At 43.5% G+C, this 26,462-nt stretch overlaps 1 protein-coding gene across 1 annotated transcript; it reads right to left on the bottom strand.

Moving 5' to 3' along the window:
• Positions 1-6,373: 6,373 nt before the first annotated feature.
• Positions 6,374-25,565, bottom strand: RFC3 (replication factor C subunit 3). Its single transcript, XM_079973941.1, has 9 exons — positions 25,349-25,565; positions 21,517-21,654; positions 17,680-17,747; positions 17,043-17,140; positions 14,500-14,681; positions 13,450-13,586; positions 13,234-13,332; positions 7,207-7,276; positions 6,374-6,685 (listed from the first exon to the last, which is right to left on the bottom strand). The coding sequence occupies exons 1-9, from the start codon at positions 25,433-25,435 to the stop codon at positions 6,494-6,496; spliced, it is 1,071 nt and encodes a 356-aa protein (XP_079830067.1). The 5' UTR covers positions 25,436-25,565; the 3' UTR covers positions 6,374-6,493.
• Positions 25,566-26,462: the final 897 nt, after the last annotated feature.

Here is a 26,462-nt window from a genome sequence, read left to right as displayed (position 1 = left end):
GCAATAAAATTCATGGAAGGGTTTTAGTCAAAGCCTTCGCGGTGGTGGCACCTGTCCTGTGGAACGCCCTCCCATCATATGTCAAACAGATAAACAACTACAGTGGAGGCTCGGGTTGCGAACGTGATCCGTGTGGGATGCACGTTCGCAACCCACAGCATGCGCAAAGCGCAATTTAGCACTTCTGCACATGCATAACTGCCAAAACCCACTTTAACAACCTGTTCCGGTACTTCCGGGTTTCGACGGTCCGTAACCCCAAAAAACGCAACCTGAAGCGGCTGTAACCCAAGGTATGACTGTATTTTACATTTGAAGGCAATCCTGTTCAGGGAAGTTTTTGATGGTTGATGTTTTATTGTGTTTTTAATATTTTGTTGGGAGCCACCCAGAGCGGATGGGGCAACCCAGTCAGATGGACGTCATATAAATAATAAAAATATTATTATTATTAATGAATACTTGTTGCCATCCTGTATAGCCCAACATTGCATGAAAACAGCAAAAGGAAATAATATGTTGCACTGAAATACTGAACCTATGTACCTTCAAAGTTATCGCAAACGTTAAAACATAGCTGCACATTGAACTCTGGGAAGGGAAGGAACCACACACTTTTTAGGAGCTCAACATTAACAGACCACCAACAACTAAAACAAAATCCCAAACCCACTGATAAAACTATGTATAGTACGATAGCTAACAGAGTAATTCTTCTACCATGGAAAGCAGCCAGAATGCTTAGAAGTATATTGGCCCCAAGTGACCCAGCTAATTTGGAGACAAAATCTTTCCAATTAAACTGACAGGACAGAAAAGCCTGTCCTGATTATTTTTAGAGATGCATGACCAACCTAAAATCTGTGACTGGGTAAATGTTTTAAATACAGAGTGCTGATGGCTTCTCCTGTTTGGCATGTTCCATATGACTTCTTTTGTTGTGCGCTTGCATGATTCCACCCTTAACGCTCATTAAAAACATTTAGAGATCAAGGGTGAGATGCTCAGACTCTGCGGAACCCTGAGCACATTTCATTGTCATCTCGCATAGCTTTTATTTAGTGAGCTGCGGCTCTGTGCTTGGTTTTATAGGTCACTGATTGAAAATTGTGGCCATAGTTTTGCGCAGCGCTAATTGCTAGCAGGGTCTAAAAACAAAGTATTAAGGGTTGTCTGGACATATATAGGAATACTTTACCCAGCAAGATGAATTATACCCATTACTTTGTATCAATGAGCTGCAATAATCTTGAATTTCCTATTCCGCGAGGGAAATGATAATGCCTTCCTACTCATAATTAAGCTGCTCTTCCTTTTTCTCTCTGCATGCAAAAGGTCCTATGTCCAATCCCTGGCCTCTCCTGTGAAAAGTTCAGGAGGCAAGACAGGGAACGACCTCTGCCAAATGCGTCTGGCTGCCACATCCATCAATAGTACAGTGGTACCTCGGGTTACATACGCTTCAGGTTACATACGCTTCAGGTTACAGACTCCGCTAACGCAGAAATAGTAACTCGGGTTAAGAACTTTGCTTCAGGATGAGAACAGAAATCGTGTTCCGGCGGCGCGGCAGCAGAGGGAGGCCCCATTAGCTAAAGTGGTGCTTCAGGTTAAGAACAGTTTCAGGTTAAGAATGGACCTCCGGAACGGATTAAGTACTTAACCTGAGGTACCACTGTATTGGGGATAGGCAGGACTGACTTGGTCTAAGGCAGTTTCACGTTGTTGCTGTTTTAAAAACACACACCATTTTATGCTGAAATGAAACTGAATCACACATCTGAAGGGCACAATATGGAGGCACCTGATCAGCACAACCTTTCATTAACTATTAACTGTGATTTGTTAAATAATACGATTACGATTGTTTCACTTATTTCATTTATGAATTGCTTGTTGTAAAACATCTCGTTGTGATCCGACAATAAAAAACACCAACAATAAAAGTGTATGTTTAAAAAACAATTTCAAGTCCATTTAAATCAGGCTTCCTCAACCTCGGACCTCCAGAGGTTTTTGGCCTACAACTCCAATGATCCCTTGCTAGCAGGACCAGTGGTCAGGGATGATGGGAATTGTAGTCTCAAAACATCTGGAGGGCCGAGGTTGAGGAAGCCCTATTTAGATTGTGAGCCTGGGAGCAGGGCTAGTTTAATTGGTTGCATTGAAGCCACTTCGTCAGGATTTTCAGCTGAAGAGCAGGATGCAAAAGCTCCAAATAAAGAGCCGTTGAATAATAGTAATATTTATTTATACCCCGCCCACCTGGTTGGGTTTTCCCAGCCACTCTGGGCGGCTTCCAACAAAATATTAGAAATACATTAAAATATCAGTCATTAAAAACTTCCCTAAACAGGGCTGCCTTCAGGTGTCTTATAAATGTCAGACAGTTGTTTATTTCTTTGACATCTGATGGGAGGGCGTTCCACAGGGCAAGCACCACCGAGAAGGCCCTCTGCCTGGTTCCCCGTAACCTCACTTCTCACAGTGAGGGAACCACCAGGTGGTTTTCGGAGCTGGACCTCAGTGTCTGGGTTGAATGATGGGGGTGGAGACACTCCTCTGCCTGGTTCCCCGTAACCTCACTTCTCACAGTGAGGGAACCACCAGGTGGTTTTCGGAGCTGGACCTCAGTGTCTGGGTTGAATGATGGGGGTGGAGACACTCCTCTGCCTGGTTCCCCGTAACCTCACTTCTCACAGTGAGGGAACCACCAGGTGGTTTTCGGAGCTGGACCTCAGTGTCTGGGTTGAATGATGGGGGTGGAGACACTCCTTCAGGTATACTGGGCCAAGGCCATTAGATCTAGGCTATAGATTAACAAAGGCCTCATCTGGGGGGTTTTTTTATTCAATTTAGTTTCCTAAAACAAACCCTATGCCTTTGATATATTGAATTGATCATGCACTGACTGCTCAGTCACATGTTCAAAAGTGCAAAGGCCGTTTGGCACCTTAGGTGGACGTTCTCAGTGGACACACACTTTAGCATTTTAATTCTTTAATGATGACTAGCTGAAACTTTAGAATGCAGGATTGTATGTGTGCCTGATACTATCTTCTCCGGATATTTTGAAAAGCGCGCATGGCACATAATGAAGGATACAATGTTAGGCTTTCCAAGAACTGTTCTTTACTAAGTGGGGCTTTTTTTGTTGAGTTGGCTTGACTTTGTGCCTCTTTTTTGCACTGCTTGTGGCCATTTGAGGAAATGTCTACTTAAAACAATTGTCAAACAAACCTACTTATTCACAATGAGATAGCAAGAAGAAATAGACTCTCGGAGGATATGCAAGTTAAACAAGGCATTCAAGCAGAAATATAAAAGATTAATGGAAGGCACTGACACTCTCAAGATTGGGTTGTTTATAGTTCATCACCCTAATACAGCCGGGGAAATACTTGTGCAAAGTGGACTCCGACCGAAGGGCGCCCTTGCTGGATTGGGAACAGTGTGTGAAGCAGAGGAAATCTGTCCCACGGCATTACAGTGGTACCTCGGGTTACATACGCTTCAGGTTACAGACTCCGCTAACCCAGAAATAGTGCTTCAGGTTAAGAACTTTGCTTCAGGATGAGAACAGAAATTGTGCTCCGGCGGCGCAGCGGCGGCAGGAGGCCCCATTAGCTAAAGTGGTACCTCAGGTTAAGAACAGTTTCAGGTTAAGTACGGACCTCCGGAACGAATTAAGTACTAAACCTGAGGTACCACTGTATTCTTAGGGCAATGTGCACTAATCACTTATCACCTGTGAGCCAGTGTGGTGCAGTGGTTAAGAGCGGTAGATTCGTAATCTGGTGAACCGGGTTCGCTTCCCCGCTCCTCCACATGCAGCTGCTGGGTGACCTTGGGCTAGTCACACTTCTCTGAAGTCTCTCAGCCTCACTCACCTCACAGAGTGTTTGTTGTGGAGGAGGAAAGGAGATTGTGAGCCACTTTGAGACTCCTTAGGGTAATGATAAAGTGGGATATCAAATCCAAACTCCTCTTCTTCTTGCAATGTGGCCAGGATTGCGCAGGCATATGTACCACCTCCATTGCTAAGTAGCAGCAGAATGAGATGACAGAATCTAGAGATGGGCCGAGCCTTTTGAGAATGCCCAGAGGGGAAGGAGAGTCCTTAAGAAATGTTAAGGAGAAAGCTTGTTCCTGGAGGGAGAAAGACTCCAGCTCATCCCCTTCTGCGGTCTATTGGGTTTTCTACTCGCAGAATTATCTTTAGCCTCAAAAAGAATGCTCTTAAAAGATTAGACAAATTCATGCATGAGACTAATCACAATGGCTATATTCCACCTCCACTGTCAGAGATAATATGCCTTGGAATTAGCAGGAAGCCCAGGTGGGCAGTGTTGTTATGCTCAGGTCTTGCCTGAAGACTTCCCAAAGGCATCTGGTTGGCCACTAGGTGGGCCTTCATCCTGATCTGGCAGGTTCTTCTTATGTTCTTAATATATTTCTCCAGTTGTATTTTGAAATTATGTACAGTCCATCATAGTATCTTAGGATCTGCCACCTCATTCTGCTGGGATCCCCTGTAGCAGATGATCAAGGCCCATATGCAGTGAAGCTTCCCACTATGAACAAAACCTGGCTAGAAAGGTGAGATTCGAGCTGGAAAAGCTCAGTTTTCAACTGCAGAAGACTTCGTTTGGAACACTGTACACCTATCCTAATGCTTCCCAGTGCTAATGTTAGGTGCACACGGTTGCTTTTTCCAGACTGCGCTGTTAAACTGATTTACCACTGAAAAGTGAGGCAGTTAGCACCCATTTTAATTATCTTAAATTGTTTTCATTCCTACTCTGTATCTCGCTAAAGAAGGAAACCATTTAAACATTCATTTTCGCTGCACCTACTCTGGTGAATTAATGTATTTCAGACTTGACAATACTGATAAAATGATAGTTATCAAGGTCTATTCTATTTATCCTTGGAGAAATGAAACTATTTAACAAGAAGAAGTTAAAAGAAAATCTTTCTCGGAGGGCATTGTAAGTCCTATTGCCTCAGTATTGTATTTTCTTCCTACCCATCTTCTATCAATTGTACATTTTGAATTACTTTATGAAATTAAGGCTGCAGTTCAATGCACCTGAGAGCAAATCCCATTGAACTCCGTGGTACTTATGTCTGAGTAAACATGCTTAGAAGCAGGCTGCATAATACATACCAAGTGGACAAACTGCAATCTCCTTTTTCTTCTCCTTAGAAGCAGTTTACCTTGCCTTCAGTGAATATATACATATATTAATATTAATAGTAATAATAATAATAATTATTATTACAGTGGCTTTCCCCCTCTCCATTCCAGGGATCAGAGAGGATCCAAACTAGAATACAATATTTAATTCTTGATCCTTAAGCCAATATCAAGTACTAGAATATTGCTTGGACAAATATTTAAACAACTCGGAAATATTAACGATCACTTATAGATTGTTACTAGATGGGGAACATGTGGCCTACTAGATGTTGTCTGACTACAACTCCCATCATGCCTGGCCAACTGAACTCAGTGCCACTGAACTCAGTTCATTACTTCTAGGTAAATATGCTTAAGCTACGGCTGCAAGCCCCCATCTGCACTATGCACTTAAAGCAGTATTGTACCACTTTCAACAGTCATAACTTCTGCCAAAGAATCGTTTAAAATGTAGTTTGTTAAGGGTGTTGAGTTGTTAGAGGAGATGCCTGTTCCCCTCAAAGCTAGTTTCCAGGGTTCCCTAGGAAAAGGAGTTGATTGTTAGCCCACTCTGAGAATTGTAGCTGTGAGGAGAACTGGTGTCTCCTCACACTCCTCTCAGCACCCTTAACAAGCAACACTTCCCATGATTCTTTGGGGGAAGCCATGGCTGTTTAAAGTGGTATGATACAGCTTCAAATGCATAGTGCAGACGGAGCCTTAAAGCTGCAACAGATTTCTCCATCTCCCACCATCATGAAACCTATTCAAGATGGCACATTTGAAAATTCCCAAGATTAAGGCTCACAATCATGTTCCAGACCCAAAGTACAGTGGTACCTCAGGTTAAGTACTTAATTCATTCCGGAGGTCCATTCTTAACCTGAAACTGTTCTTAACCTGAGGTACCACTTTAGCTAATGGGGCCTCTCGCTGCCACTGCGCCGCCGGAGCATGATTTCTGTTCTCATCCTGAAGCAGAGTTCTTAACCTGAGGTACTATTTCTGGGTTAGCGGAGTCTGTAACCTGAAGCGTATGTAACCCGAGGTACCACTGTAATTAGGACTATCTCTTGAGGCAAAAGCATTCCGGGATCCTGGCACTTCCCTGCTGTCAAGTATGTGACTTCTTGTTTCCTAAAACAGTTTGGACATAAAAGGCCACATGGAACCATTTCAGAACACCTCAAATTCAGCACTTAGTATTTTATTGTCCAACACAGAAATGTACCGGTGACCTGTGGTTTGTACAGCTTTCTCGACAGAACGTGTCGGCATCCCAAAAAACATGAGGGCTCTCAAAGCAACATATCAGAACATCATGGCTTCTAGTCCGTCTTCCATAAACTTCTTATAGATGGCCATAAACTTAGCCACAAATGCTTCCAGGTGATAAATGGCCTTGCTGCCCAGCTGCAGCCGGTGCTCATAGAAAGCTGCCATCTGTGCAACCTCTCCTTTCAGTTGTCCATCACAGTTGTTCAGAAGTTCAGTCAGAAGGCCCTAAAATGAGCAATAGCCAACAGTAAGAGAATTGAAGGCTCTACTCCCTAGAATGCTATATGGGTACCATGGGCACTCAACAATCCAGAAAGTTACCCTGTGAGAATCAAGCCATTCAAATGATAATCTCCAATTTGGTAGGAGGGGGGACATTGTCATACAAATAACAGAACTATTAATATCATATTTACAGAGATATACAATATATACCTGGTCCCAGATGCCCCAGCAATTAGGAATGGAATTACAAGATGCAGAGCACTATCATTGAATCAGAGAATTGTAGAGTTGGAAAAGACCCTGATTATCATCTAGTCCAACCCCTTGCAATGCAGGAATATGCAGCCGCAGGGATCAAACTTGCAACCTTGGTGTTATCAGCACCACACTCCTAACCAACTGAGCTATCCAGGCTACACTATGAACGGTGAAAAATAAAAATGATTAACACATGCACCCCAAGCTTCCATTTAATCCTAGTCTCTGTTACTAAACCAGTTAATAATCACAACATCAGTTACCTTTATTATAATCTCTGGAGGAATGCAATGGGTTAAGAGTTCATAGAGTCGCCCACGAACTTCCAGGAGCCTGTTGGAATAAAATCATTGGAAAGCTAATGCTTGGTTTTAACTCACTGTAATGCAAAGTTTTAAGGTTTACTAACCGGCTTTTAAGTCTTTTTCTTTCATTCATTCTCATTCATATCAGCTATGACAATCTCAGTCAAATTGCCAAGTCAGAAAATTCAGTTCTCAAAACATTCAAGCTAAATTTGTTTTTGCTTTTAAAATCATGGATGCACATAGCCCCAAGAACTTCAGGCTGGACGGGGTTAGAGATGGATCAGGGATGCATCTCTACAGGCAAAGAAAAACTTTGTTGGTGAGGGACCTCAGACTATGCCCACTTAAAGCTCTGTGGGCACAGATCTACCAGTCGTAGGCCATGAAGAAGAGTGTTCTGGCTGTCTGGCTCTGCTGGGTTCCAAGGCTCCTTTTCCCTGCACCAGTGATGAGTGCCAGAGCACATGGAAATGCCGTTTATTTGTAAAAAATATATACGAATATTGCATGTAGCATTGTGGGGTTAAACTGTTAAGCCTGCATCTCTGTAGTTGGGAATGAAGAGAAGACCTTTGTGCTCCTTGAGTTTTTGTGGTTCGGGAAGCAAAAGAGTTATGTAGCCAGAGGGTATATTTAGAGACTCAGAAGAATGCATGAGCAGATAAAGGCAGCAGACAAAGGAACTGGAGCTTTTAAAATTTGGGAAACTGGACATCAGTCGATAGTGTTAAGGGACTATGTCTAGGCAGGGAGAGCTGGGCTATATTTAACATATACTTTTTGCTCCATTGGGTGGAATACTTTTCTGTGCATGTTAACTTCCCTTGTGCTTATTTTTTCCCCTAAGAACTGCCTTCATCTTTTTACTCAACTTTTAACTTTGTTAAAAGCTAAAAGTTAAAAATTAAAAAGCACTAATGTGGTGGCGTTTGTTAATATAACCCCATGTCTAACATGCCAGGTTCTACACTACCTTGAAGTGTTCTTGTGGAGACACAAAGGCAATTTTAGGTTGCCTGGTGAAAGGCAGCCTTGTAGAAAAAGATATTTGAAATATATTTAATATATTTGAAAGAAATATATTATTTGTATTATGCTTCCTATGCCAATTCACTGGAACGCCAAGTGATTTAATTAAGTATGCCAACATTTCCAGTAGCAAAACAAGTTTTTCCTCTTATAAGACACTATAAGAGAAATTATAAGAAGACACTATAAGAGAAATTTTGAGGACGCCAGCGTACCTAATTTTGAGATACCTGATATAATTGTTTTGATCACCCTGAATAATCGCCTGAATCTGAAAGCCTAAACCTGGCCAACTGCCAAAGCTAGCAAGCAAACCTGCAACACTATTCTCCTGAGCCGCGTTTTCCAAGTGGAACAGCTTGTTAACAGCAGCATAGTCAGTGCTCCGCAATTTCTAAACAAGGCTTACAACAACGAGGAACTTCTCTAGCATGTCATGGTCCAACACAAGGAAGTCTCAAAATGCTTGTTGGGATGCTTGAAATGACAGGAAACCATCTACAAGCCACAACAGTTGGCAGCAGCTCTGTAGTTAACGTGACAGTTGTCACTGTCTCTTGCTGGCAGTGGGGAGCCGTTTTATTTATATGCACCTTTTAAAATCCTGAGTGTTGAAAAGAAATGATGAGGCAGGTACCTTGGAATTAAAAACAACTTTCCCCTGGCCCTGGATTTCACTGGCACCTGCGTCATTCAACCCCAATTGTCTCTTATAAAAAAGGTAAAGGTAAAGGATCACTGACAGTTAAGTCCAGTCGTGAATGACTCTGGGACTGCGGCGCTCATCTCGCTTTACGGGCCAAGGGAGCCGACATTTGTCTGCAGACAATTTTTCCGGGTCATGTGGCCAACATGACTAAGCCGCTTCTGGCGAAACCAGAGCAACGCACGAAAACGCTGTTAACCTTCCCGTCGGAATGGTGCTTATTAATCTACTTGCACTTTTTGGCGTGCTTTCGAACTGCTAGGTTGGCAGGAGCTGGGACCAAGCAACGGGAGCTCACCCCTCTGCGGGGATTCGAACCGCTGACCTTCCGATCGGCAAGCCCAAGGCTCAGTGGTTTAGACCACAGTGCCACCCGCGTCCCTAAGTCTCTTATAGGCAGCTTCAAAGGCCCTGCTCCTCCATTTCAGCAAATGCTAGCCTGGGACCGAGCTAATAGGGAGTCCACCACTATGAAGCACAAACACTTATTTCACAACCACAGAGCTGCTATTGTCCAAAGATGCAGGATGTGTTCTAAAATTAGGCTGCTTGCTGTAAGATGGTAGATAAGAGGGCACACAGGTTTAATAAAAAAAATTGTGAAGAGCAATCATGGAATTGTAGGCAGCCACCTCTTTTTCTACGCCTAAAGCAACAAGTAAAAAATAGCTCACATCAAAAAGGACCACACAGAGGGGAATCTGTGTTGAAAGCATTCATATATCTGCACCACACATTTAAAGAACTATTATGCCCTTGAAAGGTCATGGCTTTTCCCAAAGAATCCTGGGAGTTCAGCAGAGCAGTTTAACAATCAATTCCTCTTTCCAGGGGTTTACAAGAAACTGTAGCTCTGTGAGGGGAACAGAGGTCTCCTAACTGTCAGCCTCCTTAATGAACTACAGTTCCCAAGAAGCCATATAAATAGTGGCTTGAAATGTATGGTGCAAATGTGGCCCACTTCACACAGAGCCGTATCTCTTCAGAGTTTTAATGAGATCAGGAGCAGAACACATGACTAATGGTATCATCTGTTCACAGCAAGGAAGGATTCAGTGCTCCAAATTCACCATGACAGGATGTCATTTTGTTTCTGCCAATGCAATATATCTAAAGCTAGACAAATGGCTGGCAGCTGTAAAGAGGGCAGCGGCGAACGAGTGCCAACACCAGAGCACTTCATTGGCTGATAAGAAAAAGTTTTACAGCACAAACAAACAAAGATGCTCTCATCCGATCCAGCTGGAAATGCTTCATTGCACTGAGCAAGCAAGTTTGTTTTACAGCAGCCTAGTTCATTGCAGCTGTTTTTAGAATATCAAAGATGGCTGCTAATGGGAACATGACATCTCAGTGAGTCATTTTGCGCACTACATACTATAGGAACGTCCTTGTTGGAAAATAACCCGAGACTCCACCAAGCCCAGCTATCTGAGTAAATGACTGCTACTCTTACCTCACAATGAAATTGGAAATACAGTGGTGTCCCGCAAGACGAATGCCTTGCAAGACGGAAAACTCGCTAGACGAAAGAGTTTTCCGTTTTGGAGGTGCTTCGCAAAACGAATTTCCTATGGGCTTGCTTCGCAAGGTGAAAATGTCTTGCGAGTTCCTGCGGGGTTTTTTTTCCTTCCCCCCCCCCTTTTTCTAAGCCGTTAAGCCGCTTATCCACTTATCCAATAAGCCGCTAAGCCTCTAAAAGCCGTTAAACCGCTAATAGCGCTAATCCGCTAAGCCGTCAATGGGCTTGCTTCGCAAGACGAAAAAACCGCTAGACGAAGAGATTCTTTTCATCTTGCGAGGCACCACTGTAATACACAGTTGAAGTTTCTCTGTGGTGAACATCTGGCTAATTCAGATGACAGCCTTATGATGGGTTAAGAGCTCTGAGAACTTAAAGAAGTATGTGTTGGCCTATTCGGACCCCTTTTTCTTAATGGCGACACGGACCATTCATAACGTAGGAATATACTGTGAGCAGGGCAGTGGGGTGGGGTAAGGTAAAGAAAAGCTATGACCATGAACTGTAACGTTGCTCCCCGCCCCTGCTCAGGCTGCACAGAAAAAGCAATTGGGTTCCTGAAATTCAGGCTGATTGTGAAGATAAAATTTAACTGACAGAATTCTACAAGCAAGCACCTCCGTATGGCAGAGCTGCCAGGCACCATCCTGTCGCCCAGGCATCTTCGCTTGGTTGCGAGTGCAAAATGCACCTGGCTAATTTCAAACACTGAAACCATAACCATCGTGGCTAGTAGCTACTGTGATCTGCTCCCAAACAACAGGAATTTCTGTGAAGGAACTGCATCAGAAACTGGGATTTTAATATATAATTGTCTCATAGCTTGAGGTGCCCAGGAGGCAGAATACTGTATGTTACTGCCTGCAACAGATTTATTTGTTTAGGAACACAGGTTGCCACTTTAGACCAGGTGAGACCACTTGCCCATCTAAGCCCAGTTTTGTGTATTATGATTGGCCGTGGTTCTCCAGGGTCTCAGGAAGAGAACAGTGTTTTCCATCGCCAGCTACCTGCTTCTTTTAACTGGAAGTGAACCTGGGATCTTCTTCATACCATGCACATGCTTTTGGCTGCGAGGCTGTGCAGCAGTTTCAGGATTCCTGCATGCAGTTAACTATCCGCTTTCAGAAATCTTTTTCTCCAAACATTTACACATTGATATAAAAGCATGTTTAATACCTTAATGACCAAGGCTAACCTCATCAGCCTGAAATTTACTTCAATCATAGAAAATAAAACCCCAAGATGGTTGTCACCAATGGAAGCGAAGGCACAGAAAAAACTTAATATGGAGGCCAAATGGCCGAAATATTGGGAAATTTTGGAACAAGATGGAGACAGAGTAAAACTGCAGAGCTTTGAAAAATTAAAAAACAAAGTGCAAGATTGGCTCCATTATTACCAAATAATGGAGGCATATAATTTGGATTAAAAAGTTGGCTTCCAGGTGGAAAAATCAAAATTGGAAACAGAATTGTTAGATCCCAAAATTAAGAATTTGTCAAGAATGTATAACTTGCTGTTAAAATGGAACACTCAGGATGAAACGGTGAAATCTGCTATGATTAAATGGGCACAAGATGTTGGACATAACATAATGATGGCTGACTGGGAACAGTTATGGACCACAGGTATGAAATTTACGGCATGTAATGCCCTAAGAGAGAATTTAATGAAAATGATTTACAGGTGGTACATGATACCAGTCAAGCTTGCAAAAATTTACCATTTGCCCGAAAATAAATGTTGGAAATGTAATGAGACTGAAGGTACATTCTTTCACCTTTGGTGGACATGCCCAAGGATTAAGACATTCTGGGAGATGATTTATAATGAAATGAAAAAGGTATTTAAATATACCTTTCTGAAGAAACCAGAGGCCTTTCTCTTGGGCATGGTCGACCAATTGCTGCCAAAGAAGGACAGAACTTTCTTTATGTATGCAACAACAGCAGCAAGAATACTCATCGCGAAGTATTGGAAGACACAAGATTTACCCACCCGGGAAGAATGGCAGATGAAGTTGATGGACTATATGGAATTGGCGGAAATGACTGGCAGAATCCGAGACCAGGGAGAAGAGTCGGTGGAAGAAGATTGGAAAAAATTTAAAGATTATTTACAGAAATATTGTAAAATTAATGAGCTTTAGAAAAATGGTGGAATGAAGTTATATGGCTTTGGCATAAATATTATAAAGAATTAGGTACAGATAGATTGTTAATGTATTAAAGGGAAAAAACAAGGTTAGAATATGTTAAGATTAATTACAGGACAGAAAACAGAGGAAGATGGAAAGGAATTGCTGAAACAGTTAATTGAAGTGGAATACAAAAAGGGAGGCGTGAGGAAGTCAATGAAACAAGTGAATGAAAGATAAGCTTGAAAATATTGGAAGTGTTTTTAATTGTTCTTGTTTTGTTTTGTTAATTCAATGTTTCATGTAGTGTTTTTGTTTTTGTTTTTGTATTGTATTATATTGATTTGTTTAATTCTTTTTCTTTCTTTTTGTAATCTTTAAACTCTTAATAAATATTATTTTTTAAAAAAAGAAATTTACTTCAATCAACTCCTACCGGGTTTTTATCAAGTTCCTGGAAATGCACTCTGTCTAGACATTCTAGCACACATAGTATTAAACTGCTAGACTGCATTTTAATATCAGACAACTTACAAGCACCATCCATTTTACAGCTAGGCATTGTCCCCCACCACACTGACCTACCTCTGCGGGGTCTGCTGACCAACAATGGCGTTTGCCGTCTCTCTCAGATATACCTCCCAGTCCGTCTCAGAAATGTCTTGGTCTGGAGTGAAAGGATACCTGTGCAACCAACAGCGACGACTTGCTTAAATACAAAACAAACAAACAAACAAACAAACAAACAGCCCTTTTGTAACCAAAACTCCCTCCTGTATTCACCCATTCTTCTGGACTTACTGTTGCACCCTGCACGCCTCACACATCAGAAGGGCCTTTCGGAGATTTCGGCCGGACTTCTCTGCAATCCTCTGAGCAAGTTCTCTAGGAAGAACCAGACCCTCCTTCTTACACACAACGGACAATACGTTGCAGATCTAGAGATTCAACAGGGCAATTAACAGTTTTGCATGGTACCTCACTTTCCAAAAATTCCAAGTATCTCCGCTCTAGTCAAAATTGCTGCAGCAGCCAGCTACAGGGGAAGTCCCTATATTATAAGAGGATACGTGAAGGCACAAAGGAGCCAGTTTTGCAAATAATGCTTGCAGGTGACCTGTGCCCACCTTCTGAGTCACCTCTTCCTTGCCACAAGCCCCATTTGCCAGCCCTCCTGGGTACTGGGTAAGAGCAATGTGATGTCTTCCCAAGCGCATTCCTCCACGAAGCAATAAATTCCTTCCTGCTGTTCCTCCTTGAGCCAGGGACAAACCACATCAGCAGTTGCTCCCTGTATTCTTTACAGTAGCAGTGAGACAGAAGTACTACTAGCCGACCTCACAGGGTTGTAAGAAATAGACAGATATGTTGATAGAAGTGCCTTTGGCAACTACTTAACAAATTCTAAGTGGTATTTTCTAGTTTCAGAGAAATGCTTGGAGAAGTGTGGACTAGAGAACGCTTGGAACTAAGCATTGGTGACAAAGTGATGGTGTTTCAAAGACCCCCAACACTTCATCTCCCTCCCATGACTTATTACCTACCATTAGGTGTCCAGCTATTTCTTAGTCCACAGACACTTCTGCCCCATTCCAATCCTTGCTAAACAAATAAAAATTACAACCCGCATTTTTTAAGAAAACCGCAGTCATGCAAAGTACTGTAAAGGGGAACCTAATTCGGAAGTCTTCCATGCACACAGACACAGGATTAACTAGGCAGACAGAGTCAGGGGAAAATAAAGAACAAGGAATCCCAAATCAGGTATTTAAACTTGTTGCAGCCAACATTACACAGAGTAAAATGCAAGTGCACTGAAGGGCTGTCTGTCTGCCCCTGCCTTGAACCTACATCTTCAATGCTGGGCGCAGGCACTCGCACTGCAAGGCACCTGCTCCGGATAGGTGCAATGACTTTCGATGTAGAATTGCAACACAGAATTAATCTGCAGGTAGCCATATACTTCTCCATGGTTCGGCGCAACGCATGCTGAGCATCTTTTGTAAGCTTGTCCACTTCAGTCAACAGCACCACTGAAAAACAAAACAAAAGCCACCCTTTATCATGCTCTCACAGTCTATCTTAACTTGGCTTTTCGCTTCTGCTGATACAATGGGGCAGGATTAGATAAAACCTTCCCATTTGTGCCTTTTCTACTGAAGTTCCCGGGAGGTACTTCCCCACGGTGCAATCCTGCGCTGGTGGCAGTTTGTGTAAATATTCTAACCATAAGTCTGAGAAAGGCACATCACCTGAAACAGCCAGGGAATGGCTGGCTTAGCCATGACAGCACGCAAGAGGGGTTCTTGCAACTGGGATGCCTCGGACCTTGCTTTGAACCCGGGATCTTCTGCTTACTATTTCCAGCATCTCCAGGTAAGGCTAAGAAAGGATCCTGTTTAAAACTCTGGAGAACGACTGCAAGTGGGTGTGGACTATAGAGTCATAGAGTTGGAAGAGACCACAAGGGCCATTGAGTCCAACCCCCTGCCAAGCAGGAAACACCATCAGAGCACTCCTGACATATGGTTGTCAAGCCTCTGCTTAAAGACCTCCAAAGAAGGAGACTCCACCACACTCCTTGGCAGCAAATTCCACTGTCGAACAGCTCTTACTGTCAGGAAGTTCTTCCTAATGTTTAGGTGGAATCCATCCTAGTATTCTCAAGTGTTGTTGGACAACACGCCCATCATCTGTGACCACTTAGCCATGCTGGCTGGGACTGATGGGAGTTGTATTCCAACAATATGTATGACTTGCTTATATGGCAGCTTCCTATGTTCACATGGGTCTTTCTCATGAGAGAAGCACTTTACCAGGAAGGAAGGTACTACATAGCAGCGGTGGGGGGGCAGGGGCAGAGAGAGACAGAGACTTTGCATTCAACCTCGTCCATGTGATTAGAAAGTATTTACATATGCATGACATCGCAGTACAATGAAATGTCTTCCTTATTGTTCTGTATGAGTAAGTGTGACAAGTCAGGAACTGGCTTGAGCTGGTGCTACTTTTGCCAAAAAAACAACAAAAAAAATAACACTACATTGCCACTTCCCACCAAGAATAATGACAAAAAAGCCAGCTTAGTTCAGCCAAAGAAAACTGATGATCAGCTGAAGCCGATGAATGAATATTGTTACAGAGCCAATGCACACTGCTGCAAATCTTTTATATCCAAGGTTCAAAAGGTATTTGTTTAAAGCATTTTTTACCCAGCTCTTCAGCTGAAAAGGCTCCCAGAGCAGCTTACAAAGATCAGAAATAAAGAGTCCTTGCCCTCAGGCTTACAATCTAAACGACAGGACACACAAGGAAAGGGACTTGGGAGGGAGGCAGAAAAAAGAAGAAGCTATGTCAAGCGCAATTCAGATCACTGGATTCAGAGTCCAGAGAGCCAACCTTTACAGGTAGTAATGATGATACCATTGCTATTAAAAAAATCAACACTGTAAACTGCAGATTGCATTTGGCCGCAATAAGCTTAAGAGTGGATGCTCTACAGCAGGCACAGGCAAACTCCGGCCCTCCAGATGTTTTGGGACTACAATTCCCATCATCCCTAGCTAACAGGACCAGTGGTCAGGGATGATGGGAACTGTACTCCAAACATCTGGAGGGCCGGAGTTTGCCGATGCCTGCTCTACAAGGGCGTGGGGAGTTTCAAATGTTGCAAAACCAAAAGTCTCTCATGTAGCCTGGAAGTCTGACAAGCATATTGCTACTGCAATATTACCCACATGCAAACAGATTATCTGCCTCTGATTCCATCTGCCAGATCAGGCTCAGCAATAAACCATTCTACTCTGCATGCAGAAGGTCCCCTTCGAGACATTTGCAAGTAGGGCTGCAAAAGATTGCATGTCTGAAACCCTGGAGAGCCCCTGCTAACCAGTGCAGACAATATGGAGCTAGATGGACCAAGGATCTCACTAAGTATAAGGCTGCTTCCTAAGTTCCTAAGCGAAGGGAACCATAGAGTATTTTGAGAATACAAAGTCACAGAAGAATCAAGAGGTGAGAAGAGTCTAGACGCCTTCTAACAACATGCAAACCTCCCACTTTCTGAATACCATGAAGCTCAGAGCAAAAATTCAAACATCAACAGCTATGGATCTTTTGGACAATTATTACAATTACAGAAATAAATTGGAGCTATATATACTATTATCTGGAACACAAGTATTGCACATATTTCAATTTCCCCCCTCATTTCTGAAATACATGCATTTCTGTTGGGGAACTACAATATTTCTGGAAATTTTGTATCTCTAAAAGTGACAGAAGACAAAAAAAGCTGGAGAATATAAAGAATTTACAATATTCGAAGCACATGGCTGATCTTGTGCAAAGTATTGCAAGATAATTTTCTTCAAGCTTATTGCTCATTTACAGACCTTTAAAATCTCGCTGGGTGCTTGTCTCAAGTTGCTGTGACTGAGCTAATGTCTTCAGTAATTCCTGAATTACCACCCGGTCACTGTTTCCTGCATCACTGAAAATAAGTTCAGATTAAAATATGATACTCAAGGAGGGTGCAGTGCATGGCTGGGGAGGGTCCCAAGGGCCAGACAGAGAGGACTGGAGGGCAGCATATGTGAACAATTCCTTAAAGATATACAGCCATACCTCGGAAGTCGAATGGAATCCATTCCGGAAGTCTGTTGGTTCGGAAACCAAGGCGTGGCTTCTGATTGGCTGCAGGAAGCTCGTGCAGCCAATCAGAAGCTGCGTCAGACATTCAGCTTCCAAAGAACATTCACAAACCAGAACACTCACTTCCGGGTTTGCGGCGTTCAGGAGCCAAAACGTTCAACTCACAATGCATTCAGGATCCAAGTTACAACTGTACTTTGGTTTCTTTAACAGTAAAGCTGGAGCTAGCTTTAAAATTGCAACAATAAAACAAGGGTCTTCTAGCACCTCGGTAGTTTTTGCTGCAATGGGCTATAAAATTTACTCCTCTGCAAATTATAAGAATTGCAAAATTCCCACAGCCTCTTACTGGATCTTGTGAGCTTACTGCAAACATACCTTGGGTTAACTTCAAGGTGATAGTTGCTGGCAATAGTGCTAATTTCAATCTTCTTTTTAGAAGGTGCCTGAAAAGAAAGATTATTAAACAAAAAATGCATTTTAAAGAGATCAGTGACGGAAAGACTTAGCTGAAATCAGTGGGTTATGAATACAGGCTTCAAAAACCACCCACTGCTAACTGCTTAGCATGAGCTGAGTTGCAGGACTAGAAGGGCTTAACGGCACCCAGGCTGCAATGCACCAGGGAAACTACGAAATAAAGAGACTCAGCGTGAAAATGGCGGCAGGTGGAATGGCATGCAAGGAAAAGGGTAACACCCTGGGTTCAAAGCTCTCAAATTCAAGCAGAATGCTAACCTCTTGGAAAGGATGGGATGTGCCCCAGTTCGCATGTCGCTTTAAATCATAGTTTAAAACTAAGGTTTCATGCAAATGAGCAGCATGGTCAAGCACACTATTCAGAAGTTCCTTCTCCTTCTCTGCCATGAAACTGACTTGTCATGTTGTCCAAAGCTGGGTTCATGAATAATCTTATGCACTTCTATCAGGTTGCCTCTGGCTTGCCTTTTCTCTAAACTGAAAAGCACCCCAAATCTCCTCTTAAGGAAGTTGCTGCATCCTCTGAATCATTTTCATCGCCCTTTTCTAAAACCTGTTACCACTCTACAATATCCTTTTGGAGTTGAGGTGACCAGAACTGTACAGATTTGTATAGCAGCCTTATGATATTGTTTGTTTTCCCTTCCTTTCCTAATGATCCCTAGCATGGCGTTCCAGCTCTTTTCACAGCTGCTGTATACTGGGTGACATCTCAATCAAGTTAGACACTATGACCCCAAGGACTTGTTCCTGATCAGTCACCACCAGTTCATGATCTTCAGTATCCCAGTTCAGCTTCTAATACAGTGGTGCCCCGCAAGATGAATGCCTCGCAAGACGAAAAACCCGCTAGACGAAAGGGTTTTCCGTTTTGGAGGTGCTTCGCAAGACAAATTTCCCTATGGGCTTGCTTCGCAAGACGAAAATGTCTTGCGAGTTTTCCCGACTTTTTTTCCCTTCCCCCCCTTTTTCTAAGCCGCTAAGCCGCTTATCCGCTAAAAGCAGCTAAAAGCCGCTAAGCCGCTAATAGCGCTAATCCGCTAAGCCGCTAATGGGCCTGCTTCGCAAGACGAAAAAACCGCTAGACGAAGAGACTCGCGGAACGAATTCTTTTCGTCTTGCGAGGCACCACTGTATTGTGGTTTTAAGCAATTCACAAGCATTTTGGGGATATTTGACACTTTTGTCCTTGTCTTTCAGCTTTCTTTCTTACCAACCCCCTTATTTGGAGGAAGATCACTCTTTTGAAGTCAAATGTGACCATGTTGGGTTCTCTACGCAACTCTTCATTTACACATATATTAATAGCACTATGATTACTGTTCCAAACGGTTTCACCAACACTTCGCACACCGGATCCTGGGCAGGACTTACCGTATTTTTCCGTCTGTAGGACACCCCCTTGTATAAGACCCTACATATTTTGGGGGACTCAATTTTAGGAAAATGAGGGGAGATGGCCCAAAGTTGTTGAGCCTCTCCCCCCACACAGCTGTGGGCAGGAAACACTCTCTAGATCAGCCTTTCTCAACCTGTGGGTCCCCAGATGTTGTTGAATTGCAACTCCCATCACCCCTAGCTAGCATGGCCAGAGCTCAGGGATGATGGGAGTTGTAGTCCAACAACACCTGGGGACCCACAGGTTGAGAACCGCTGCTCTAGATCGTTTCCCGTGCGCAGCGGCATCGGGGGAAGTTGTGCTCCTGGGAGCACAACCTCCTCTAGTGCTGCCGGGTTGGAAACAATCCAGGGAGCGCCTGCCGAATGCAGCATCGGGGGAATTTGCACTCCCGCCAACGAGCTGGCTGGCAATGCGCAGCTTCTTCCCCCCCCCCCCCAAGTAGCTGCGGGCAGGAAACACCCCCCAGATCACTCCCCACTCGCTGCGGCATCATGGGAAGATGCGCTCCTGCCAACGAGCTGGCTGGCGGCGCACCACTTCTCCACCCCCATGCCACTATCCGTGTATTAGACGACCCCAGTGTTTTGACGTGATTTTTGAGTCAAAAAACCTCGTCCAATAACATGGGAAAATATGTTAAGTCCAGGGTCATTGCCCTTCTGGTCAGTTCCATGACCAACTGTCCTTGGGCAAAGTCATTTGGGGTATTTATAGAGATTTTACATTATACTTCCAGCTTCTCTGTAAGAAGATTACAACTTCCCAATTTCTTGAAGTGAATCACCACTTGCGTCGCTTCCGATTTTAGGAACTAATAATATTGATAAGAACTTCATTCTACTTCTCTCAAAACATTCTTCACGTGTACAGTAAGGCTTTCAAGTATACCTTTTACCCACAGTGATTAAATAGACCTTATCTAGTTCAGATCAAACTACAAAATGAAGCTATACAGACACTGCAGCATCATTTTGCTCTGCCCTATTTTAGTTTAAAAGTGCTAACCTTCACATCTCTTTCTGTGCTTATATTAATAACATGCCACTACTTTATATGCAGGCATTTTGAAGATGATGAAAAAGACATTTGTCAAGTTCCGCCCATAGCTAGATGCCAAAGGGCCCTCAGATAGGAAAGCATCTGACAGGAAGGGAAGCTGATATTTTGAAAGACTATCTACTTAAAACTGTTCCACTTAAAACTCCCCAGCATTAAGACGTTTGCAGGCACAACATGTTCCCATAATGTCTTATTAACTTACCGGTAAGCAGGAAAATTTAATTTAAAAAGAAATAAAAATGGCAAGAGAGACCGTTTGCACAATGCTTTGGAAATATCTGTCTTCTCCAAGAACTCTGCTGATTACTAACCACTCTCTTTGCAATTTGCTGATTAAAATGCAAGCTTTTCCCCCCAAAAAAGATTTTTGAATTGATAGAAAGAAAATCTGTAGTAATAGATTTTCCAGGGACTGTTTTCACTCCCCAAGCAGCTAACTATGCAAAAAGTTCATTATGTTTGTTGAAAACATCACTTTGCAAATACTTCTCATCAAGTTGTTGGTGGCATGTGAGCAAGCAATAATAATTAGTCAGTGAAGCCCACAATAAAGACGAACTGGTTTCTTGACACTAACTGCAGGCTTCAGCCTGAGACAGCAGGAAATGTAAGCTAAGTGCCCGACTAAATCATTTCAAATATCACACAACTGAAGGGAGATAATAGTACCGGTAAATCCTTGGCAGTGATTTGCCAGGGAGAATTCCTCCAGCACAGAATGTTTACAGCCTAATCTAGTGCTAATTCATAATAGGAGGAAACAGCCACTGGTTATTTAACCAACTGTGGAAATGGTGCTTAAATTGCCTGTAGGTCCTTTTCCAGCCCGGACACAAGTGTGTAGACAGCCACAGACATGCCTTCTCCACTTCCAAACTTTGCAGAGTTAGGGTGGAGGTCTGAAGGGGCCTGTAAGTGTGTTTTCCTGAACAAGCCCCCATATTACCAGGGTGCACAATTGCAAGGAAGCTGGGAAATACATTCAGGTAAACAAGCTTACATGTGAAACACTCAGCGGTTGGGAGTGAAAGGGGCAGAACTGGAGATATTGGATTGCCCTGATCTGTGTACCCCTTTGGACGTCAGGGGGTGAGGAACCTCAGGCCTAGGGGACAAATATAGTCTATGCACTTTTGCCCTCATGTATCCAGGTTGGACAACTTCTGGAGATTAAAAACTAGCATGTGTTGAAATGTGCTGGCTTTTCCTGCATTATGTTGACAGTCAACATCTTTATCTCGTTTTGTAAATAAGAAATTAGGGCAGATTCTTACTGTTATGCTCTGATGTTCAATCCTCAGCTTCTCCACTCCGGAGCCATACAGTTCTCTCAGCAGGCACATTATTCTGGTCTTTTTTCCAGCTCCTGAAGGCCCATACACTAACAGATGAGGAAAGTCGCCACACTGAACCTGTCAAATGGAATACAGTAAAACTGAATTACAGTAATGTCTCAGTCAGCATCATGCTTAGTCAGCATCATAAACACAGAGAATGATACATATTTTAGTATACCGTTCCCCACACTAGTTTTACAGCCCTTCACAATGTTGTCTTTTCCTTTGGAAGGCCATCGATTTAGACATGAGCACAAAATAGAGAGTTCAAGAGGACATGAAACTGTGACCGTGCATGGCGTGAGTCTGATAAAAGCCCTTGGTGCATCAGGTTTTCTAGGAGTCAGGTGGCTTGAGAACACATCCCGAAACAAACTAGGACCTGGAAGACCAGAGTTCAAATCCCCACTCAATCATGAATCTTGGGCGGGTCTTCAACTCTCAGCCTAAACTACCTCACAAGGTTGTTGTGAAGATAATATAGAGAAGAAGAGGTGTGCCCCCTTGAGATCATTGGAGGAAAGGTGGGATATAAATGGAATAAAAATAAAAATAGTCAGAAAGTGCATACAGTAAACTTGAAAATAACTTTGAGAAGCCAATTTTTAATAAACTAATGCAGAATTTTGTTGCAAGCCATAGACACCCTTATCCAGGGGTGTAGCCAGGATTTTTGTTGGGGGGGGCAGGACTTTTGTTAGGGTGGGACAGAACCGACATGATTGGTCAGTTAGTTAAGTATTTCTATTGTTTTACTTGATGGGGGAGCAGCTGCCCCCCCTGGCTTATTTGGGCATTGAGCCCTAGGATCAAAGAGTTGGAAGGACCTCAAAGGTAATCTGGTTCAACCTTCTGCTGTTAAAGGAAATCCACAATCACAGCATCTCCAATAGGTCAAAATCTAGCCTCAGGTGGAAAATGAAAGAAAGCACACCACCTTTTGAAGCAAACTAAAGGACTGGAATTGAGTTGCGGAGCACTTTTTTCCCTTTTGTTTTTTGCACAAAATGGTCTGCAGAGTAAAGGTTTCAGTTCTCTGACATCTCTAGCCAGGTAGTCCTGGAGCTGTTGCTGCCACCAGCCATTGTAGAAAATAATGGGCTAGATGAAACAACCATCTGATTCCATACAGGGTAGTTTTCTAGTTTCCTAATGGATCAGGGTTAGAATGTGAACGACCTGAGTGCCCCAAGCTACTCAACTGAGTTCTCTCTATCATACAAGACTGCCAGTCTCATAGGATGCCAAAAAAGAATTATTTTGGGATTCACTGGTTCATTCTGCCAGGTTTACAGACATCTTTCATATTTTAGCCACTGCGCCTAGCTCCATTTAATCTGTGGTTGACTGCATTCCAGAACCAGGCCTGTCTTGTATCACAGGAGCCAACCCTTGAAATCTGTGTCAGATGAACTATTTTAACCCCAAAACAATCGCTTTTTGCAACAGAGCAATTGCATATTTTGTGGTCAAGAGTACACAAAGTGTTCCTACTTCATTTCAGATCTGACAAACAACGTATTACAGTGGCACCAAGTTAAGTTTATACATAGACAATTACCCTGGGGTAAATCATCTTTCCATAAACAAGCCACCAACGTGAACAGCAGCAGCTAGAATTAGAGAAAGTCCTGGGAGGAGATCACCAATGGTTAATGCTTTGGTACCTGAGCCTGTCTAATATGTATTCTTTAACCTAGAAGCCCTATTCCCAAATCCCTAATGGATGGTGAATGTTGAAGGGAAAACATAACTACACACAAAGACGCCCCCCCCCATTCCTTTTTTTAAAATTACATGTTCGAGGATTGAGCCTTTTGCTCAAATCAAACCTTTTGCTCAAATCAAACCACAAGAGCCAAAACTCCAAAACCAAGACACAGTGGCATTGTGATGTTCGCTTTGTGAAATTTTTGAATGCAGAGCCACACAAGTAGTGGAATCCCCCCCCACACACACCGCAACCCAAAAATTATTATTTGTGCAATCAAAGACATACTATTGCTTAAAGTCCACTGGAATTGGAGCATTCTTAAATTTGCAGTGAATTTTATGTTGCCCTGGGTTCAATTTACTTAGTAACCATGTTCTCTGTCTTGGAAGTGTGATACTATCACAAATTAATGGTGCTGCAGTCACTGCCTTATACAGAGACAGACAGTTTAAGCTGCCTTATACTGAGATATACGACTGGCCTATCCAATCCTGTGTACAACAGCCTCCCCACTCCATATGTTTTGGATTACAGTGGTGCCCTGCAAGACGAACGCCTCGTAAGACGGAAAACCCGCTAGACGAAAGGATTTTCCGTTTTGGAGGCGCTTCGCAAAATGAATTTCCGGGTTTTTTCCCCTTTTCCTAAGCCGCTTATCAGCTAATCCGCTGATAAGCCGCTTAACAGCTGATCGCTAAAAGCCGCTAAACCGCTAATAGCGCTAATCCGCTAAGCTGTCAATGGGCTTGCTTCGCAAGACGAAAAAACCGCTATACGAAGAGCCTCATGGAACGGATTAATTTCGTCTTGCGAGGCACCACTGTACAACTTCCAATAGCCCCAGCCACCAGGGTCATGCTGACTAGGAGTTGCGGTCCAAAACATCTGGACTGGAAGTCACCAGCTGGGGAAGGCTGGTCTATACTGAGAGCCAGCAACTCTCCAGGGCTGCAGACAAGTCTTTCTAGCCCTACTGCCAAACGCTAAACTTGATTACCATTCAGGCTTTGCATTAAAAGGTCACAGGATGCATCTCTGAAATTTCATGGATTTTCTGCCCTACTATTTTACACTGGAGTTTTTTCTTTAAATATGTATGCCTGCATGTGTAAATATTCTTGCCAACTGACATATTTTGTGCTTAAGATGGAAGCAGTTCAGGTCTATGAAAGCTCATGTCCCAACCAATCTTGTATGGTATGGTATTTGGTACTCCCAAATACCCTAATTTTTGCTTTGTACCTGCTGTTGAGCACCATCATGAGGAAGAGAAGCTACGGTGCTTTTCCAAACCAGGGTTCAGTACCTGGATATAAATGCACCTGAGGACATACACAATGCATTTTTGTCATCGCAGCTTACCCCCTCCAAATGTATCCAAGAGCCTGACTTAACTTGAGCTCACGCATCAGCCACATAAAGAGTATTCTCAGTTAGCAGGCATGCACATATGCTCACTACACATGCTCAGATGCTTTTCTTTTTCTTATTGGTACTTCATGTACTGCAGGACTGAAATCAATTCCAGGACTGCTCTTTGGCTGGAGCCAAGGCTGGCGCTATCATTCGGTCAACTAGGCAGCTGCCTAGGGCACAGACTTCACAGGGGCGCAGTACTGACCTTTGAGGGGCACAGTTTCATACAGATTCACTGGATTTGTGTACTGAAACACTTTCTTTAGCATTTGAGAAAGATAACCAAATATTGTCGCATTGCCTAGTCTTGCAATTTAAATTAAATTTAGCAGTTGAAGTTTTGTGCTTTTCATTTTTTTCCTACATCTGTTTTTGAAAATTGAAGAAATAATAATAAGAAGAAGGGTGGTGCAAATAGGTAGCTCTGCCTAGCACCGGCTCTTGCTATAACCCAATAAAACAGGAAAGAAAGGGGGGTGGGGTGTTTGAAGCTATTGCGGAGAGCAAAAACACTCGCCAATACCCGAGGACCAGCGTGTCCAAAAGCCGCCGAAGAGGTGAAGAGATAAGAAAGAGAAGGGCACCCGAGCATGTGCAGAGCGCCAGCCGCCTGTCTCCCTCTCTCCCTATCTCTCTCACCAGGTTGCGAAGCTGCGCTGCCTGATCCCGGTGATAGTCCACTTTGCCGAGGGAGTTCGGCCGGTACTTGTCCACCCAGAGACTCATGGCCACGATCCGCAGAGAAAGAACCGGATTGCAAAAGAATAAAAATAAAAAGCGCGCGCTCCGCTGCCGCGCTCCCGCCCACGATAGGCGACTCAAGCGCCGCCACCGCCCCGTGGAAACGTCACCGAGCATGCGCAAGAGCTCCTCTTTTAGGTCGTCAGCCTCGGCTCTTTCACTTCCGCCAGTTCGCTCGAATCTAGGCCCCCGCCTTCCTCGCTTACGGTGGCCGCCTGGGGATAAAATAATGAAACAAAGGGAAGCTTAACGCCAGGCGGAGAGCAGGGGCGGCGAAGTGGAGCGTAGCGCGCGGCGCCTCGTGCAGGAGATCGCGGTGCTCGCGGGGGCTGCCCACGTGCCATGAGTTTTCTGGGCCACAGTGTTCCGAAGAATTTGTGCTTTGAGTCACCTGCTCGGCAGCAGCGGGCAGTATTTGTTTATTGCTTTGTGTTCTGCCTTTGCTCACGATTCCATAGAATCATAGAAGTGGAGAGTTGGAGGGGGTCCCGGGGTCATCTAGTCCAACCCCCCCATGCTTGTGAAATATACTCGGGAGTCGAGTGTGGATTTCATGCTGTTTATTCAGCTCATAGTAGCGAGGAATGGAAGTTCCCTCAAACTGTCTGCTTTATATACATTATTTACACAATGGGCCCCACGTGATTGGCTAATTCCGGGATTGTCCTGTAGGCCAATCAGGTTGCAGATTCACTTCCACCTGCGGACCAATCAGACTGCTGCATTCTGGATCCTATTGTTCTAGGACCAATCAGACTGCTGCTTTTTGGATCCTATTCAACTCAGTACATAACAGCAGGAATCTCAGCTACATCCTACATGGCAGGTGGCCATTCAACCTCTGCTTTAAAACCTCCACAACCTCCCGAAGGAGTCCGTTCCAGTGTCAAACTGCTAAATTATTGGGATTAAAACATTTTTTAAAAATTTTATGTATGGTGTGTTTTTATATTGTGATTTTATGTCATAACTGCCGTGAGACCTGTGGGTATAGGGCAGTATACTAATTTAA

The sequence above is a fragment of the Podarcis cretensis genome (assembly GCF_951804945.1).
Source record: "Podarcis cretensis genome assembly, chromosome: 4".
NCBI classification, from domain to species: Eukaryota; Metazoa; Chordata; class Lepidosauria; order Squamata; family Lacertidae; genus Podarcis; species Podarcis cretensis.
This window is presented reverse-complemented; position numbering and strand designations above follow the sequence as displayed.